At 49.1% G+C, this 18,323-nt stretch overlaps 1 protein-coding gene across 3 annotated transcripts in view; it reads right to left on the bottom strand.

The window, feature by feature from the left end:
* Positions 1–18,323, bottom strand: part of sh3pxd2aa (SH3 and PX domains 2Aa) — a 39,260-nt gene that overhangs the window by 13,348 nt on the left and 7,589 nt on the right. For all 3 annotated transcript variants that reach the window (XM_067259211.1, XM_067259210.1, XM_067259209.1), the window contains 3 exons: positions 15,953–16,081; positions 4,153–4,266; positions 1,251–1,334 (listed from right to left, as the gene is read on the bottom strand). In XM_067259211.1, coding sequence (XP_067115312.1) covers positions 1,251–1,334; positions 4,153–4,266; positions 15,953–16,081 — 327 coding nt within the window. The remainder of the gene's footprint in view (positions 1–1,250; positions 1,335–4,152; positions 4,267–15,952; positions 16,082–18,323) is intronic.

Raw genomic sequence — 18,323 nt, 5'->3', positions numbered from 1 at the left:
CGGCCGTGTCAAATGACGTTGTGTCCTTGGGCAAGGCACTTCACCCTACTTGCCTCGGGGGGAATGTCCCTGTACTTACTGTAAGTCGCTCTGGATAAGAGCGTCTGCTAAATGACTAAATGTAAATGTATGCAGTTTGAATCCCTGACTCTCCTCCAGTACAGGCACTAAGCAGCTGGCCTGGGTTCAGTCGGTATTAAACCCGTGCTGTTTAATCACTTTTCTATTAGCTACACTACTGAACAGGGATCAGTTTAAACTGAACCAGGTGAGTCTTATGTAATCTCAGTGGGAGGTGGTTAAGGGTTCTGGAAGTTACATACTGTAGACTCTGGTCCAGGTTTAGTCAACAAACTAAATCTGTCTGTCTGGATTAGTGTAGCCAATCCCAAAACCAGACGGTTATTTTCCTATGGTCTCACAGTAAGTGTGAGTAAGGGGCCTGTTGGGTTCAGACCCACACCAGGTAATACGACGGAGCATTCAGACACACTCTCACGTCACGTCTGTCTGGTTTTTCAAAGGAGCGCTCGCAATGACTCAACCATTATTCTGTCTGATGTTTGCGAGCGTCCAGGGCCATTTGGCAAATGTGGGATTCAAAAGTTTGAGAAGAAGTCAATATTCTCCATCTTTTCAAAGAATAAAAAAAAGGATTAACGTAACGCACATAAAGCACAAATGGCTTCCAAACCATATGGAGGCTACGAGTAGCACTGGGGTAAGACACAATGTTGAAACACTTACAAGCGGTGCAAGCCAACAAGGTAGTTGTTTTCCCTACTGTGTGTAAACCACCCCTCCAACCCCGACCCTTTTAATCCTCTCAGCTGTTTTATGTTGTCCTTGTTAGTCTGTTACTCAGCGTGAGATGAGAAGCGTCCAGGGCGGGGTGTGTTTTAAACTGTGGGAGCTGAAACACAAGGGGCCACCCAATGCTGCTGGAGTCATGCAGAGGTTGTTGTAGTTGTTGGCAGACTGGCAGGGATGTAAATGACCTTGTTTACCATGAAGGGGTCTGTGTGTCCGTTGGTGTGTGGGTGTGTGTGTGTGTTTGGGTAAGTGTGCTGCATGTCTGCTTGAAGGGTCGTCCAAGGGAGGTATGGTAAACATAGAGAGATTGAGAGAGATTGAAAGCGACAGAGAAAGAGAGAGACAGAGAGATACAGAGAGAGAGAGAGAGAGAGAGAGAGAGATGAAAAGTGAGTGGGAGGCCAGGAGTGAACTGGTGTGTGTGCATGTGTGTTCACCTCGACTCTGCTGTCGGTTGACTATGCCCCCCAGGGTCCACCGGCGGTCCAGTCTCTTCAGATGAGCCTTGCGTCTCTTAGTAACTAGTAATGGATGGAGTAAAGGGGAAACAAAGAAAAGAAAAACAAACAAGAAGCAAGTTATGGCCAACAGAAAAATGCTAACAAGCCTGTCTGTTAGTAGCATGGAAGGAAGACATAACAATGGAAAGCCAGCAAAGGATCAGCATCCATTTTATCAACCCTGTCAATACTAAAACAATAACATAAGATGTCATATGAAGTAAACATATTAGTCAGTTATGAGATGAGGACGCTTCATTTATGGCACACACACACACACACACACACACACACACACACACACATAGTGTGTACACAATGTGTACATTAGCTGTACAGTATGTATGACCACTAGGTCCTGTACTCAAGTCACTGTACAGTATAAATATCAATATCATATCAATCTGAATGTACAACACATCAAATCAAACTCTTTATTCAAAGGGATAGTGAATACAATCTAATTCCGTCTACATTTCCCAGAAAGCCTTCTTTCCTTGTGTGCTTCCCAGGCCCCCTGTCACAGTCAGTTAGCAGTGATCTCCGAGGGGGTGTGTGGAGGTTGAAACAAGGGCTGCCTCACACCAACGTTATGGAGGAAGAGAGGGTCCGGAGACGGGCTCTCCACGGACGTTTCACGACGGGGAGAGCGGGCTTGTAAAACACCCAGATGATTTCCTTACGAGAGAGAACAGCCCAGAGAGACTATCTTATCCTTCACCGATATAAAACATGTCGGTAACTAGTCTGAGCTGAGAAACACCTTAAAAAAAGAAAAAACTTAACAGTATTAAAGTCTGTGATGTGCACCGATTTACTGAAGCAACACTGTGGGAATGTAGTGAGCCAGTTCCCATGGCAGCCAGTTAGCGTTAGCACTTCTGGGGTTAGCTGACTGACAAAGCAAGCTACTCCCGCCAACTCTTCCCTTTTCGCTGTTTCACCGACTGGGGTTGAACTGTCAACCTTGGGACCAGCTTCCATGGGAAACAAGGAGCAAATATTAGGGCTTTCTGAGGTTTTGACCGTCTAGACACCCTCTAGTTTCTCTGTATATCACTACAAGCCAGTCAAACCCCTCTCTTGATCTAGAATGTCTCTTAAAATATCTTTCTGTCTAAGACTAGCCTTTATCTATGCAACACAAGTATTCTTTCCCCACACCTAAGCCTTGTGCTGTGGTATGTGGTTATGTTCTCTGTCATGGTGAGAGGACTTTTCCCTCCCTCCCAGACATGAACTCTGCATTGACATGAACCAGACCCCCGACACCCCCATCTCCTCCCTCCATCTCCCCCCTCCCTCCCTCTTACTACAGCGTCTCCCCTCCTCACCCTCAGCCCTTCCTCCCACCCCATCTTTCTCTTTCATATTCCTCCTCCCTCCCTCCCGCTCCCTCTCTCTCTCTCCCATTGACCTCCTAATTAAAATATCCGATTGGGCGGTCAGGAAGGACAATGTTTCTGCGGAGGGTAATGCGGGTGGGCCAGGGCCTGGGCCTGGGCCTTGGCCAGGGCCTTGGCCAGGGCCTGGTGGGCCTGGGCTCGCTAGCAGGATGCTGTCACTGGGGTCATGTCACCCACTGCAGCCAGGTAATGAGAGAAGCCCACAGAGAGGGTGGAGCAGAGATACCGGAGGCAGTGATGTGTCTGGTACAGTGGACGACGAATGGGGAGTTAATGTCAGAGAGAGAGAGAGATAGAGAGAGATAGAGAGAGAGCGCGAGAGAGAGAGAGAGAGAGAGAGAGAGAGAGAGAGAGAGAGAGAGAGAGAGAGAGAGAGGGAGAGGGGCTGCAAGTCCTAAGTGAGTGTGTCTGTTTGAACATAATGACTGAGTCACGTCCCTTAACAGCCAGCCAGCTCCGCTCTCATCACCCCGTTTTTCCTCTACGGCTATCAGTGTGTGTGTGTGCGCGTGTGTTTGGGTGGGACAAGTGACTGAAGCAAGAGAAGCCAAGGGATAAGGCAGCTGTGCAGGACCTGTTGGCACTGTGTGTGTGTGTGGGTGTGTGTGTGTGTGTGTGTGTGGGTGTGTGAGGGTGGCTGTATAGCGTGACAGTTTACAGCGCATTGCCAGCCTGCCTTAATGAGAGACAGCCAATGAAAAGCCTCCGGTGGCCCTCTATGACACACCACTCTATGACACGCCACCCTTTACACCATGCATCTTTCCATGGCAGGGCGATGACGAGAAACATGCATGCCAATGTGTGCGTGTCTGTGCGTGCGTGCGCGTCCACGCGTGCGTTCAGTGTGCTTCTGTATGTGTGTGTGAGTGCCTTGGGGAAAAGCTGATGGAACTGGGGGCTTGCAGTGTGTGGTGACGAAACGGCGCTTCTTGTTGGCGGTCTTCCTGAGCGTCAGCAGGGTGGAGGTCAGGACTGAACCAGACTGACTACAGCAGCTCCATCTCAGGAGGCCGGCATGGAATGCAGCAGAGAGCCAAATTCTCCTCGGTGCCGAGAAGTCCTCGTCTGGATAGGAGGTCATCTGGCTGGGGGGGGGGGGGGGGGGGGGGGGGGGGGGGGGGTCTACTTCATGCAACAAGCCCAGGTCCTCAAGGCTCCCAGTGTGTGTCTGGCTGTGTGTGTGCGCGTGTGTGTAGTGGAGCTGCTCTCCGTCCAGGATGAGGACAGGCGGATGACTGCTGCCAAATACTCCTCCTGCTACGATAAAATCAAGGTCTGCATTGCTACGATAATTAGTACTGTACTGGAGTGAAGTGTGTGTGTGTGTGGTTTGTACGTGCATGTGTGTGTTCGCCTGGGTGATTGTGGGAGAGGGTGTATGTACAGCATGTGTGTGTGTCTGTGCATGCCTGTGTGCGCTTGTGTCTTACCTTCCCCAGTTCTAGAGGTGCCCAGGTCCAGGTCATCTCTGGTCCCGTTCTGAGAGTCCAGGTACGTAGCTGGAACCCAGCCCTGCTCCTCGACTGTGCTGACGAACCACCAGCCTAGAAAACACACACACGCGCGCACGTTAGGACGTTTATGACTGCTTAGATATCCCCCGCACAGTGACTGAGGTTCCGAGGTACGAGAGCTTCGAGTTCTGCTCGGACCCGCACTCCGTCCACACGTCTTGATTTACGCACGACGGAGAGAAGATGTCATCGATGCGGTCCCTCATCTGCAGACTGTCACTTCCAAACTCCGGAAGCCAGGCAGGAGATTCACAGGGGACGGCATAATTTATAGAGTGCTACTATTTATATTGGGGTCCGCTCTCAATTTTGATCTGCTCCAGTGAGAAGGCAGGAGTTACGTCGTAGAGAAACGAGGGCCACGATTAGAAGGGAATCATCGTCACAAGAGCAGAGCATGGAGGAGAACGCGCACACACACGCGCACACACACAGGATATGAAAGCCGTGTAAAAGACCAAGTGTAGCTAGGGTCCTTTATCTGTGATATGGGATCCTGATCGTCATGATCTAACCCATAATAAGCTGGCTGGCGTGATAAGATCTGACCTGGTATCAGCTTTGAAGACTCCATCTACTTTATATTTCAGTATGTGTTTCCAAACAGACTGAAGACTAAAACACATGCGGATTCGGGCCCACACCCAACCTATAAAGCCTTCTAATACGGAAAATCCTTAGCGTCTATCATCTCCCTGACAACGAGCGGGCGTCCCTATGTTTTACCGAGTGTTTTACGTATTTCAGAGGCACCGCAAGATTTTCCTGTGTGACTGATGAGAGGACTTCGAGGTGTCATAAATAGCGGGAGAGCTCGACGTGTCTGTTGGAGATCGGACGCACATTTACGACCTTCCGCAGCCTCTGACGCTTAGCGCACCCTGGCACACGCAAGTTAGGGAGGGGAGACAAAAGGGAGGGGAGGGAGAAAGAGAGAGGGAGGGAGGGAGAGCGAGAAGTCCCACCTAAGGGAAGGACTTTGTGAAAGACAGAACAATGGAGAGACAAGACAGAAAGTTCGAGGCAGAGAGATACAGAGAGAGAGAGGGGAGAAGGTGGACAGGGAAAAAAAGAAAGCAGGCGGCAGCTATCTTTGGGATGTCCTAACCCCTTCTCCTTTCTCCCCTTCTCTCTCGTGAAATCCAACAATGACGTCATCAGCTCTCCTACAGTACGGCCCTGTGCAGAAGAACTGTGATGTGGTCTGTAGGACCTGGAAGAACCAGGCCATCACGCCCCAGTTTGTGTCCGAGCGAGGCAGCGTGCCCACCCAACCCACGTGTGGCTACTCTGGAAAAATATGCCCGGGTACCAAGCCTTTCCTCCACCGGGGGAAAAGCCCTGCCATCGTCGGAACAAGAACATTTCTTTTTATAGTGCCGTACAGTAGACGTTGGCATTGTGTCGTCTTTACAATCATGTTCCGTTGCTCTTTGCTTCTGCCCCGTGTTCTCATACTCCGGTTTTTCCACACTTAAGTCACCTTCATTCTCATAGGGTTTTTCCACACTTAAGTCACCTTCGGGCTAAGCTACCACTTGGAAATTGACTTTTTCCTGGTCGGTTTACAAGGCAATGAGCAGCTCTGGGTCCTATTTACTGTTCCAAACGACTGCGACGACAAGGCACTGTGGGATTCGATCCTGAGGACTCGGCTGGGACGCTGACACGTGGAGCCTCCGTCACAGGGGATGACGGTGAAGAGAGAGAGAGAGAGAGAGAGAGAGACAGAGAGAGAGAGAGAGAGAGATGCATCAAGCAGGCGAGCGGACATGAACACCCAGGACCAGGTGTGTACAACACCAGCCCGGATCTCCACCTCGTCTCCTCCTCACTTTATCACAACACCAGAAAGAAACAGAGAGAGGGGCTCCGGCATCCTGACGGAGCCACTGTGTAGTGTCTGGGTCATCATACCAACTGCTGCAAGCAATCCCCTTCCTCCCCCTCTCCCCCTCTCCCCCCCCCCCCCCCCCCCCTCTCTCTCTCTCTCTCTCTCTCTCTCTCTCTCTCTCTCTCTCTCTCTCCCTCTCCCTCTCTCCCTCCCTCTCTCCCTCTCTCCCTCCCTCCCTCCCTCCCTCGCTCTCAGTACACAGACACGCTCACAGCACAGGCCCCAGACTTCATGAAACACAGTCCCCGTTCCGTGGGTTAGCCGACCACACAGGGGTCAATTCACTTTGAGGCTATACCAACCTGCAGGGGCTGTCTGGTGCAGGCCACAGTAACCCCCCCTCCCCCCCCAGCCCCAACCCTAAACTATATTCACTACCCCAGATGAAACTAGCTCGCTGCCGTTATCCTTTGGGCCCCTCATAGACATTACAGCAGAGTCTGGCACTTGACAGTTTAGAACGGTTTGTTTTCAAAACTGTCTGCTTCGTTTAGGTTCAGATTTGTGCTAATATCCATGCTAATGTTAGCGCTGAGGCTGACGTTTGACTGCGGAGGCTACGGCATTCCCATTAAATTGACTTTGACGTTGTGACCGCGATGCAACACTAATCAATTCTCACACACGCTTGAGAAGCATCGTTTTTCAAATAATTACTTTCACCGCCGCAGCGTGTATCCAACGCCGTCTGTAGGGGTAGCAAGTCACCAATGACTTATCTACAACTTGCTAGCTCCCAAAGTTGTCAACAGAGGGAAAACAATCCCTGTGATAAGAATACCCAGATCACCTGAAACACACAAGGTTTATAGACCAAGTCATTAGAACTATTCAAAAGGTAGGAATTAATAGGAAGTAATTTCAGAAGACCATAAATCCTATCTTGTGACAGTGTCTTCAAGTCACTCTATGTAATTATTACTGTGCCTGCGACCCTTTGTTGCCTACATAAAGGGGGGCTTGTAGAAGTAGGTCAGGTGTGTGTGTGTGTGCACTGTACATATGTGCTTGCGCACGTTTGCACATGCGGAAAAAAAAGAGTGCATTTTGGCCTTCACTCTTTCTCAGGCTGGCAGACAATCCATAGCACGCACACACACACACACGCACACCCACACGCACCCACACGCACCCACACGCACACCCACACCCACAAACACCCACACACACACCATAGTCTCCACATATGAGAGCAAGCAGAGGCTTTGACAAGACCCAGCACCCTTATAAATCCAGCTCTGGAGAAAATAAGGGCAGTAAAAGCAGAGAAATGAGGAACAGAGATGCTGCTGGACCCCTTCATCAAACACGGCTTCCATAAAGAGAGAGAGAGGGGGGGGGGAGGGAGAGAGAGGGGGAGAGGGAGAGGGAGGGAAGGAGAGAGAGAGAGAGAGAGGGGGGGGGGGGGGAGAGGGAGAGCGCGAGAAAGGGGGAGAGAGAGAGAGAGAGAGAGAGAGGGGGAGAGGGAGAGCGCGAGAAAGGGGGAGAGGGGGAGAGCGAGAGCGAGAGAGGGGGAGAGGAAGAGGAGAGAGAGAGAGACAGAGAGACAGAGAGAGAGAGAGAGAGAGAGAGAGAGAGAGAGAGAGAGAGAGAGAGAGAGAGAGATATGAAAGATAAAAATGGAGGGTGGGAGGAAGGGCTGAGAGTGAGGAGGGAGATAGAACCCAGTTGGACCATGTTAGTGGCATGGGGATGTGTTGACACATACAGAGAGAAGTTGGTTAGTTTTCACACAGAACTCTAACGCTACTTATCTCTACATATTTCTATCTTTCACTCCTCGTTACATCTTTTCCTCCTCAGACATACGAAAAACTGTGTTTTCTATGAGAAGCCATTCCAAGGAGGAGATATAAGAAGATGCTATGAAAAAAGCTGGCCCATCAGGAGTGGAATATTCAAATTCCAAAGCGTTATTGATCCTTTACAAAATTCACATTTGTTCTTCATATAACCATAACAAGGATGCTACTGAACTGTCAGCATTGCTGATGGTACAGCACATGAACTCAAACTCAAAAAAAGGTTCTAAATGTGCAGGGATGGTATCAATTTCCATAGGTGCACTTCAAGGGTCCGTGACAGAGAATACAATCCTGCCTTTCAAGTTAATATACAAAGAAGTGAGAGAATTACAGCACCATATATGTCCAGTACCAGAACACGAACATGGAAAAAGTCACTCAGGGTAGGCGACTAGGCGGGGGGGCAGCTGTAAAAATGAACGGTTCTGGAACAAGCCAAATAAAAGGCGGAGTCATGAACTACATATTGGTGACCATCTGAACACACACCAGAGGGGAAGGGAGGAGTGTTGTGTTAACAGGTTTAAGTCATCATGCACTGTTTTTGGTGGCAGAGTGAGTATGTGTGTGTGTGTGGTGTGTTTCAGGCAGTGTGTGGTGTCATCGTACCGATACACTATGCCAGACCTCGTGCTTAGGCTGTGCTCACTCAACCTCAAACAGAACAGTAAAAATAGATGTTGAATAGACGCAAAACACAAGTGCTCATTTCCTGCTTGCGTAAGTTCCTTTTATTGTACAGGTGCAACAGGAACTGGCCTACTTTCCCAGACCCATTAGCTTAACATTAACATGAATTCACGTCCACTGTTATTGGGTATTACCGATGGAAATGCGCTTCGTTTGAAATGATTCTTCGGTTGCATGCCACTTAGAGGACACCCACCTGCAGGGCAATCTGAGGACAGGATGTAGATGATTTACAGCCATAGTCACAATGATTGCTGTTCAGGCGTGCTGCGCTTTTGGTAGTCTGGCTGCTCACTCGCTCTCATAGAATGACTTTGGTCACACAGAACACAGCGCCGCTTCATCTAGGGACGCACTCGTCACTGGCTGCCAGGGGTTTGGGCCGGGAGAAGGTGTGCGTGGAAGGGTAGAGAGGGGGAGTGAGAGAGGAGGAGAAGATAGGAGGAATGGGGAAAAGGGATGGAGTAAAACTGTGAGACTGAGAGAAATAGACAGAGGGTAGAATTGAGAGAAAAGGCTTGTTTGTTGATGTGGAAGTGAGAGGGAGAGAGAGAGGGGGAGAGAGAGAGAGAGAGAGAGAGAGAGAGAGAGAGAGAGAGAGAGAGAGAGAGAGAGAGAGAGAGAGAGAGAGAGAGAGAGAGAGAGAGAAAAAGAGTGAGAGAGAAAGAGAGAGGACTGAAACAGATGTTTGGCCTGCTCATCAAAGAGGGTCTACCCCACACACAATCCCGTCCAGAAACAGCACCAAAATTTCCCCTTTCACTTTCTTTCGCATGTGCACGAGAGACATGGAGGGACAGACACGTCTAATCGAAACCTTTCTTTGTCAACAAGCCTCCTTTTGAAACGTGACGTCTGAGGCAACCCGTGATGGTGTCACCCGTTTCCCCTCTTGGCGGTAATGAAGACCAGACCTGCCTGCAAACGGCGAATTGGATCCAGTCTTTGTCAGGACGACAGCATACTATACCGCCGTCTTTCTGCAGAGTAAGCAGACCAAGAGGACAGAGAGCGACAGAAGGAGGGGTGGGGAAGGACGGGGGGCTGGAAACTAAAAATGGGCCCTCAAGTACACTGACACTTTTCCCCATTTTGAATACTGATAATGACTTGCACAAAACTGTGCTGGATTGTGTACCCTTTGTACTGAATCGAATTCCCCGCCAAAAACATCAGAGCTTTTCTCAACTGTCGTCTCTCACCCCGTTGTAACTTTGAAGTATCGCATGTCGAATTTGACTCGCGTCAAAATATCCTCCATGAACCATGACTCCAAAAAAACACCATCTGACCAGTTCAGACCGCAGGAAGTTATGAGGATACCCAATCCCCTTCATGCTGTTTCTTCCTCGAAAGTCACATTCTATTTCAAGCCTCCCCTGATTTTTATTGCCACGGTATGACATGGCTGCAGACAAAAGAACTACATCCTGTTTCTTATTTGAATCTTTCATCAACCAGGGAGTCTGGTTACAGTAGTTTTGTTACAAGTGTAAGAGGATACAAGGCTTGCATTTGCGCATGTTGACTAAACATCACGCTCAGCTTTGACAATGCTAAACCAGGCCTTGAATTTCCCATGGGTTTGCATGCATGTGCGTGTCTGCAATGTGTGTCCACCCTTCAGCTAAGCCCCCACACCCCACACACCCCCATGCCAATTCCAGTGAGTTACCCCACTTCTATTAAAGCAGGCTGGTCTCTTCAAAGGTCTGTGTTAAGAGCTAATTCTCTGCTAGCTAGATGTAGCGTGAGTATCTTCGCAACATCACTCTGTTGTACTAATTGAAGCAGGCTGTCCTGTTCTGTTTTACAGCCTGTAGGTGAGTATGTGCCTCTCTCGTGTGAGCCTCCCTTTATCTGGGATATTCTCCAGGCCGACCCTCTTTCGCAACAGTGTTTGAAGCAGCGTTAGCGATATTAGCTTCTCAGGGTTACGCTAAGGCTAAGTGTTCTGTGAGTAATAGCCTGCCATGCTATCGGTCGTAGGGTTCCGGGGATTGTTCTCTGTTTTGGGGAACTGTCCCGGAAAATGTATATTCTTTCCCAGGACATGAATTGTCCTGGGAAATGTATGAATAGTTTTTTTTGTGAAAATGTATTTCAAAATGTGGATTTCATAGTTTCAAATAAAACCTAATTTGGAATTTCCTTCCACTGCTATTCTATTTTCTTCCTGCTTATGTTCATACATCCAATTTTGTGTCCGTAATCTGGTAGCCTAAAACACAGTGAAGATTGGCCATGTGTATACTTTTTGATTGGTAGCAGAAATACGAAAGCTTACTTTCGTAAGTTTGACACATTGCCTCACTCCATGCTCGGAACCTTGTTTGGCTCTGATAGCTTGAAGCTGATGCCCTGCAAGGCGTGAGGCCAAGCTAAACCAACAACTCTGCCCAGTCCAGACCAAGGCGTACTGTATGTGGGTTAGAGGGGGCAATGCCAACATAAAGACAGGACATGCCAGCCTGACCTCAACCCCCTCTGGGCATAGGGGCCTGGCCGGGTCAGTTTGGCACAGTCTCTCAGAATCAACTTCTACATACTAACGAGCGCCCTCAACAAATCTACTAAAGACGACGAAAATTTCTCCCTCTGCTCCTTCATTATAACCTGCCACGCCATTGATTTGAGTTGGCACCCAGTGGGCTCACCAAATCCTCGCCGATGACAAAAGCTTCCCCCTTCTAATCCCACTGAGGGGTATAAAAGGAGATTAGGTATTACAAGCAGAGAGGGGGAAGCAAATGGGGAAAATGGCTTATCCTTCTGGGTCTGCGGGCTGGGCAGCACACAAGCCCCGAGGATTCTATTTGCAGCACAGCATCGAGGCAGTGCTGGAGGACGCATTAGTCCTGGGCTGCTTAATGATACAGAAAACCAAGGAGTTTTTACATCATCGTATCCCATCTTCGCTCTTGGCCACACAACTCAAGGACCGGGTCGCTTGCCATTCGTTTTGTTGGGATAATGATGGTTTTCAAAGGCTCGGTGATTAGCATAGTGGTGGGGGACATCGGCAGCGCCGTTCAAACAGCGCCTCAGAGGCAACATCGTACCACTGACTGCAGAGCTAACCAGAGGACGACATGAAGAGAATATATCCTGGAGATAACAAAGTCCTCCTTCATATGTCTGGTCACGTTTGCCGTTTTTCAACCCATTCGAATGATTCGAGTGGAGTTTTCTTCCATAATTTAGTAGTTAGCTGCAAAAAAACGAACGACAACAGACTGTCTAAAGCAGCCCTCCATATAACTAAATCAGTGGTCACGCATACAAAGCATTCTTCCCTTCGTCTGAGGCATTCGACCGGGCAGACACATGCGTTCCCATGTCCAAGGACATAACCGAGATGGGAGGACTAGGACGGCGGCCCAGACGAAGCCTCTTATCCTTCATTCAGGATGGAGGATTCTGCCCTGTCCATCTGCCCTGCCCTCCATAAATCTGTCTTTACTAAATAGAAACTCATAAATCTGTCTTTACTAAATAGAAACTCATAAGTCTGAGGCAGGAGACACACATGCATGCACACTAGTAGACATTCATGCCTTGGACCGTGCACACACACACACACAAGCAGACATGCATGCGTTGGTGTAAGCACACACACACGTATCCAACACTCACCGATGAAGTCAGCACACACATTCGTACAATTGTGAAACCCACAAGTACACACACACACACACACAAGCACACACACACCCACACAAAACAGTACTGGCTCAGGAATGGACATTGGGGTTTGTTGACGTGTTGCAGTGAAACAGCTGGAGCAGAGCTGGAGCGTGCAGGGCCAATAACTTCTCACAGGGCTAGAACAACAACATCCGACTTGGGGATTTGAACCCATGTCTGCACCGGGTCGAGAGTACAGGAACCTCCAAAAACTGCAGCTTTTGTGTTTCGTTGACAGATGTGTGATATGAACCATTCCTCTTCATAGCAGATCTACTGTGCATGTCGAGGGGAGAAGAGGAGATCTCCGGACATTTCAGGGTTCAGTTAAGTTTGCCGGAGCTTAAGAAACGACCGCTGTCGTGACTAGGTGTGTACTACACAGCACGTAGAAGAGAATGAGGCCTAATACATTGGACTACATTACATTTTACATGGATTACATTTGGACATTTCTGAGGTGAAAGTGTCAGAGGAGATAAGCACTGGGAGTCTCCAGGATGCCTTTAAACCTTGACAGAAAGAAGAACATCATCCAAACTCTCCAATGTGTTTGGCTTGGATCAACCCAATAGTGATGTCATCATCGTCATGACAGCCGCTCGAGTCCCGTTGGCTTCATAACAGAGAGAGATTGAGGATGTTTACCATAACTGTCAACTGTGCCGACATGAAAAGTGGCGTTAAATTTATGTTTTCAGCTTTTTTTCCCCCGTAATGAGTATGTATGAAGACCTCACTTGACTTGAAACTGAGTCACAGCCATCTCAGGAGGCTAAATTAACAGAGCAGGTTTATCTTGCGTTGGGGATTTTGCGATAAACAGTGCAACCAATTATGGTGTGGTTATTGGCAGATGAACAGGCAATGTATTTTTGAATATTCATAAAACGAAATATTTAATGACACGCGAGAGCCTGACTCCAGAGACACCGAGGCGCCAAAGACACATCAAAAAACAACCTCCAGCAGCATAACTCGCTGCAGCCTAAAAAATAACAGAATAAAACCTCGTACAACAAGTGTGAAAACCCCCTAAAAGGAATACGAAATCATCTACCATAAATGTCAGAAATCCTACTTCCTGATGAGATAAACTGCCTCTAGTCTATGCCCGTCATGTAGAATCGTTAAGCCTCTACTGCCAGAGATGTGCTTTCCCATCGTGCAACCTCATTGGCAACCACAGACAACTGTCTCACTGTACAGCCTCATTGGTAACCACAGACAACTGTCTCACTGTACAGCCTCATTGGCAACCACAGACAACTGTCTCACTGTACGGCCTCATTGGCAACCACAGACAACTGTCTCACTGTACGGCCTCATTGGCAACCACAGACAACTGTCTCACTGTACGGCCTCATTGGCAACCACAGACAACTGTCTCACTGTACAGCCTCATTGGCAACCACAGACAACTGTCTCACTGTACGGCCTCATTGGCAACCACAGACAACTGTCTCACTGTACAGCCTCATTGGCAACCACAGACAACTGTCTCACTGTACAGCCTCATTGGCAACCACAGACAACTGTCTCACTCTACGGCCTCATTGGCAACCACAGACAACTGTCTCACTGTACGGCCTCATTGGCAACCACAGACAACTGTCTCACTGTACGGCCTCATTGGCAACCACAGACAACTGTCTCACTATACAGCCTCATTGGCAACCACAGACAACTGTCTCACTGTACGGCCTCATTGGCAACCACAGACAACTGTCTCACTGTACAGCCTCATTGGCAACCACAGACAACTGTCTCACTGTACGGCCTCATTGGTAACCACAGACAACCGTCTCACTGTACGGTCTCATTGGCAACCACAGACAACTGTCTCACTGTACAGCCTTATTGGCAACCACAGACAACTGTCTCACTGTACAGCCTCATTGGCAACCACAGACAACCGTCTCACTGTACGGCCTCATTGGTAATTACAGACAACCGTCTCACTGTACGGTCTCATTGGCAACCACAGACAACTGTCTCACTGTACAGCCTCATTGGCAACCACAGACAACTGTCTCACTGTACAGCCTCATTGGTAACCACAGACATCTGTCTCACTGTACAGCCTCATTGGCAACCACAGACAACTGTCTCACTGTACAGCCTCATTGGCAACCACAGACAACTGTCTCACTGTACAGCCTCATTGGCAACCACAGACAACTGTCTCACTGTACAGCCTCATTGGCAACCACAGACAACTGTCTCACTGTACAGGCGGGGAATGGGAAATACAGCGAGACGCTCTTCAAACTGATGTCTATAACACATGGAGCCAAAACAGCACGGCTCCTGAGAAAGACGAGGAACGGTGAGATGGTTATGGGCGAAATAAAGCGACTCGGTACTCGACTTATAGAAGATATGCCAAACGACGGTGACAGAAGACGACTGTGGATAAGAAAAGGACGGAAGGTTGTGGAGTCGACTGCAGATAGAACAGTCCTGTCGGGTGGAGATGTGTTCAGGCTGCGAGCTGTCACAGGGCAGAAGCGCCAAGGCCTGGCGTTGCTCAACTTCCAAGGAAGAAGGGAAGGGGAATGGAGGACAAAATGAAGCAACAAAAAACAGATTCCCTCTTCTTTTGTGTTTCATTAAACCACAGGACATAGCGTTCCTTCTGTTCACGGAACCTTTGCAGAAACTTAACGTGTCACTCCAGTCCGACGTGTTGACAGCTCGAGAAACATTGTGAAACCAGAGGAGAAGATTAAGGTGAACGCTGTGTTTACATTGTCAGTTAACCTCAGGATTTAAAGTAGCGAGGGAAAAAAGAGGACTGAATAAGTAGAATATAGCTTTAACTTTCTCCTTTCTATCCCCCCCTCCCTCTCTCTCCCTCTCTCCCCCTCTCTCTCTCTCCCTCTCTCCCTCTCTCCCCCTCTCTCTCCCTCTCTCTCCCTCTCTCTCCCTCTCTCTCCTAAACTCTACATTGGTTCCTTGGTTCCAGTAACTCCAGTCTTTGACCTCTGCAGTTCCAAGAGGTGCTGTAACTCTTTAAACACATCTCACTCCACTTAAATAATTCGGACTATTAATTATACGTCTGGTCTGCATTCTTAGTGTGCAAGACAACACACTGGCCTTCAGCCCAACTCTGCCACACACAAACACACACACTGCTGGCTTAACAGAGCCTCCAGGTGGAGCCAAGCCCTAGTTAGGGCATGGGGGAGAGAAAGAGAGGAGAGGAGGGAGAGGAGAGAGGGATTCTTGAGGACAAAGAGGGGTAGAGGAGAATAACGATGGAGCAAAGCAAACCATGGAATGAAACCACGAGAGGAGAGAGAGAGAGAAGGAGGGGTGCTCAATGCATGTGTGAGTCAAAGAGAGAGAGAGAGCTTTAGAGAGTGTTTAAAGAAACGAATAAACAAAGGAAGAAAAAGTGTGTCGATCTACGTTGGTTTGTTTGCATTGGTGCCTGCTCCTCTTTCAGTATTTGTGTGTGTGTGTTTGGGTGTGCGCTTGCGCACGAGCGCGTAAACAGCGAGAAGGAGCCAAACACCCTGAGAAACATCCGTCTCTTCCCATTCTGCATTACCGTGCACACTCACAACTGTGTGTGTGTGTGTGTGTGTGTGCGCGGGCTGGCAAAAACCCTCCCCAAAACAGGCCCACTCACCGCTCTCGCTCTTCTCGATAACGTCCACCGTCTCCCCGGCCTTCAGGCTGATCTCCGAGTTCTCCTGCCTCTCGTAGTTGGCCACCACCACGTACTGCTCCAGCACCATGGGGTCGGAGCCCTCAAGCCCTAGGGGGGGGGGGGAGGGGAAGAAACACGCCGTCAGCCAGCTGCCCGTCATGGCCCCCCGCGAGCGCACGCCGCCGGCGCCCTGCGCCCGGTATGCCGCCATGGGCCGAGCCCTCCCCCCTCGCCGCCGCCGCCGCCGCCCTCCCTCGACCAATCAGAAGACGTATCTCGCGAGCTCGCTGCATAATCCCGGACGTGTGGCCGCACGGCTGAGTCGTGCCCCGGCCCAGACCACAGGACAGATAATCATTTGAAGAGGGGGAGGGATGAAAGGATGAAAACAAAAGGGAAAGAGAAGTAAAAGGGGGGGGGGAGGAAAGAAGACAAAAAATTGAAAAATAGAAACTGACTCAAGCGGTTTGCTCGTCCACCTTTAAGGCACCGCCATAATCTGAGACGACTCCGAAAGACGCGCGTGGAGTCGGAAGGAGCGAGGGAAGAGAGAGAGAGAGAGAGAGGAGCAGCGGGGGAGAGGAGAGAGGGAGCTGCTGACGACCAGAGATGTAGACCGAGGAGTGAGCGAGTGGGGAGGAGAGAGACGGAGAGACTGAGAGCTGGAGGAGTGCAGCAGTAGTTTCCCTGTGGAAAATCAACAGTGTGCTGGTGGGAGGAAAGGCCTCCCCTACCACTCCTCCCCTCCTCCCCTCACCGCCGTTGGATAGTGGGGTAGGGGGGCTGAACACACCAATCACCACAGACGGCACTGCAGGCCTTAAATAGAAACATATGAACCAAGCTGGACAGAGAGAGAGTGGAGAGAAGGAGAGAGAAAGAGGGAGGGAAAGAGGGAGAGAGGCAGGGCCTGTGTTTATGTGAAACACAAGAAGAAAGCATTTGAGTTGGGGTTAGACCATACTTTTCTCTCTCTCTCTCTCTCTCTCTCTCTCTCTCTCTCTCTCTCTCTCTCTTCATCTCTCTCGTTTGCGGAAGGTTTAACCTCTTAAATGCCAGCGATGACTTCATTCACTAAGTTCGTGTGGCGCTAGTTTATAATGACGTTACAGGTCTCCAAAACGTTCACACAGACTGTACGGGAGACGATCTTCAGCCTTTAACTTGTTTACCTCTCTCTCAAGATGCTCCCGCTCCTTTAACTCAATATCTCTTAACTCTAAAGGTCAGCCATGTATCACCAACATACACGTGCCAGATCCAAGTTAGGTATCAGTATGGCAAAAAAAAGACATATCTCCATTGCCAAAATGTCCGTTTTAACAACTCTGTAACAAATTGATCTCCGGAATACACTATAGGGTTGATTGCCATCTTGAAAACAGCGGGATGTCAACAGGAATGTCTCCCTCTGTGGTGCACCGTGTTTATGGCTCTTTCCAGGAGCGTTCCCAAACACTGGAGGACGACCCCTAAACACTGACAACCTCGTCTGTTATGCTAGGCACCCGGGACTCCCTCGCCACGGCAACGGCCGGAATGCACACCGCTCCACCGGCATTCTGGGAGCTCACCGAAATTAATTTCAGATAAGTAAATAGAACGAGCAGAGAGAGAGAGAGAGGGGTGGAGGGAGAGGGGAGAGATGGGGGAGAGAGATTGGGAGAAATGGACAAAACAGAGCAACAGGCAGCAAGCAGATGATAGCATATGGGCCTGTTAGATGGAGAGAATGTGTGTGTGTGTGTGTGTGTCTGGTTAAAATACTTGCAGGGGGAGCTTAGCACCTGGGTATGTTGACCCGAATCCCAGACTTGAGATAGTCGGGAATGGTGTTGCACATACTTTAACAAGGCTGGTAGCGTTGCAGCGTAGTTGAACAATACTGTTCGAAAATCAAATAGAACTGTATTTATTATCCACATCCTTTGTGCTTGGATCACTAAAAGGGATACATCAATAAATACGAGCACTTGACTATTATTCATTGTGCGCCAGAGGAAAGAGGCAGAGCTGAGTCAGCAAGAATTCTACATCTACCCAGTTACTGATGATGCAGTCAATCTCATATTCTAATTGGACGAACTGACCGCATCAGCCCAATAATAAAAACCATCTCCCAAACATGAACAGTGACAGTGAGTTATCTTCCTGCTATACTGATGACAGAAGCTTTCAGCATGACTTTATGACACGGTCTCTAAAGTCTAAGGCCAGCAAGCCGATTACCGAGATTCAGATCTGACACTTCAATGGGATTTAGAGTGGGATTACCTCTCAATCCGCTGACACGATATGTCTTGTTGTGTTCTGTTTACTTTGGTCCGGAACAAAACAATTTCTGAATATA

This window comes from Osmerus mordax, chromosome 21, assembly GCF_038355195.1.
Source record: "Osmerus mordax isolate fOsmMor3 chromosome 21, fOsmMor3.pri, whole genome shotgun sequence".
Lineage (NCBI taxonomy): Eukaryota > Metazoa > Chordata > Actinopteri > Osmeriformes > Osmeridae > Osmerus > Osmerus mordax.
The sequence above is the reverse complement of the archived record's forward strand: the minus strand, read 5'-3'. Positions and strand labels throughout refer to the sequence as shown.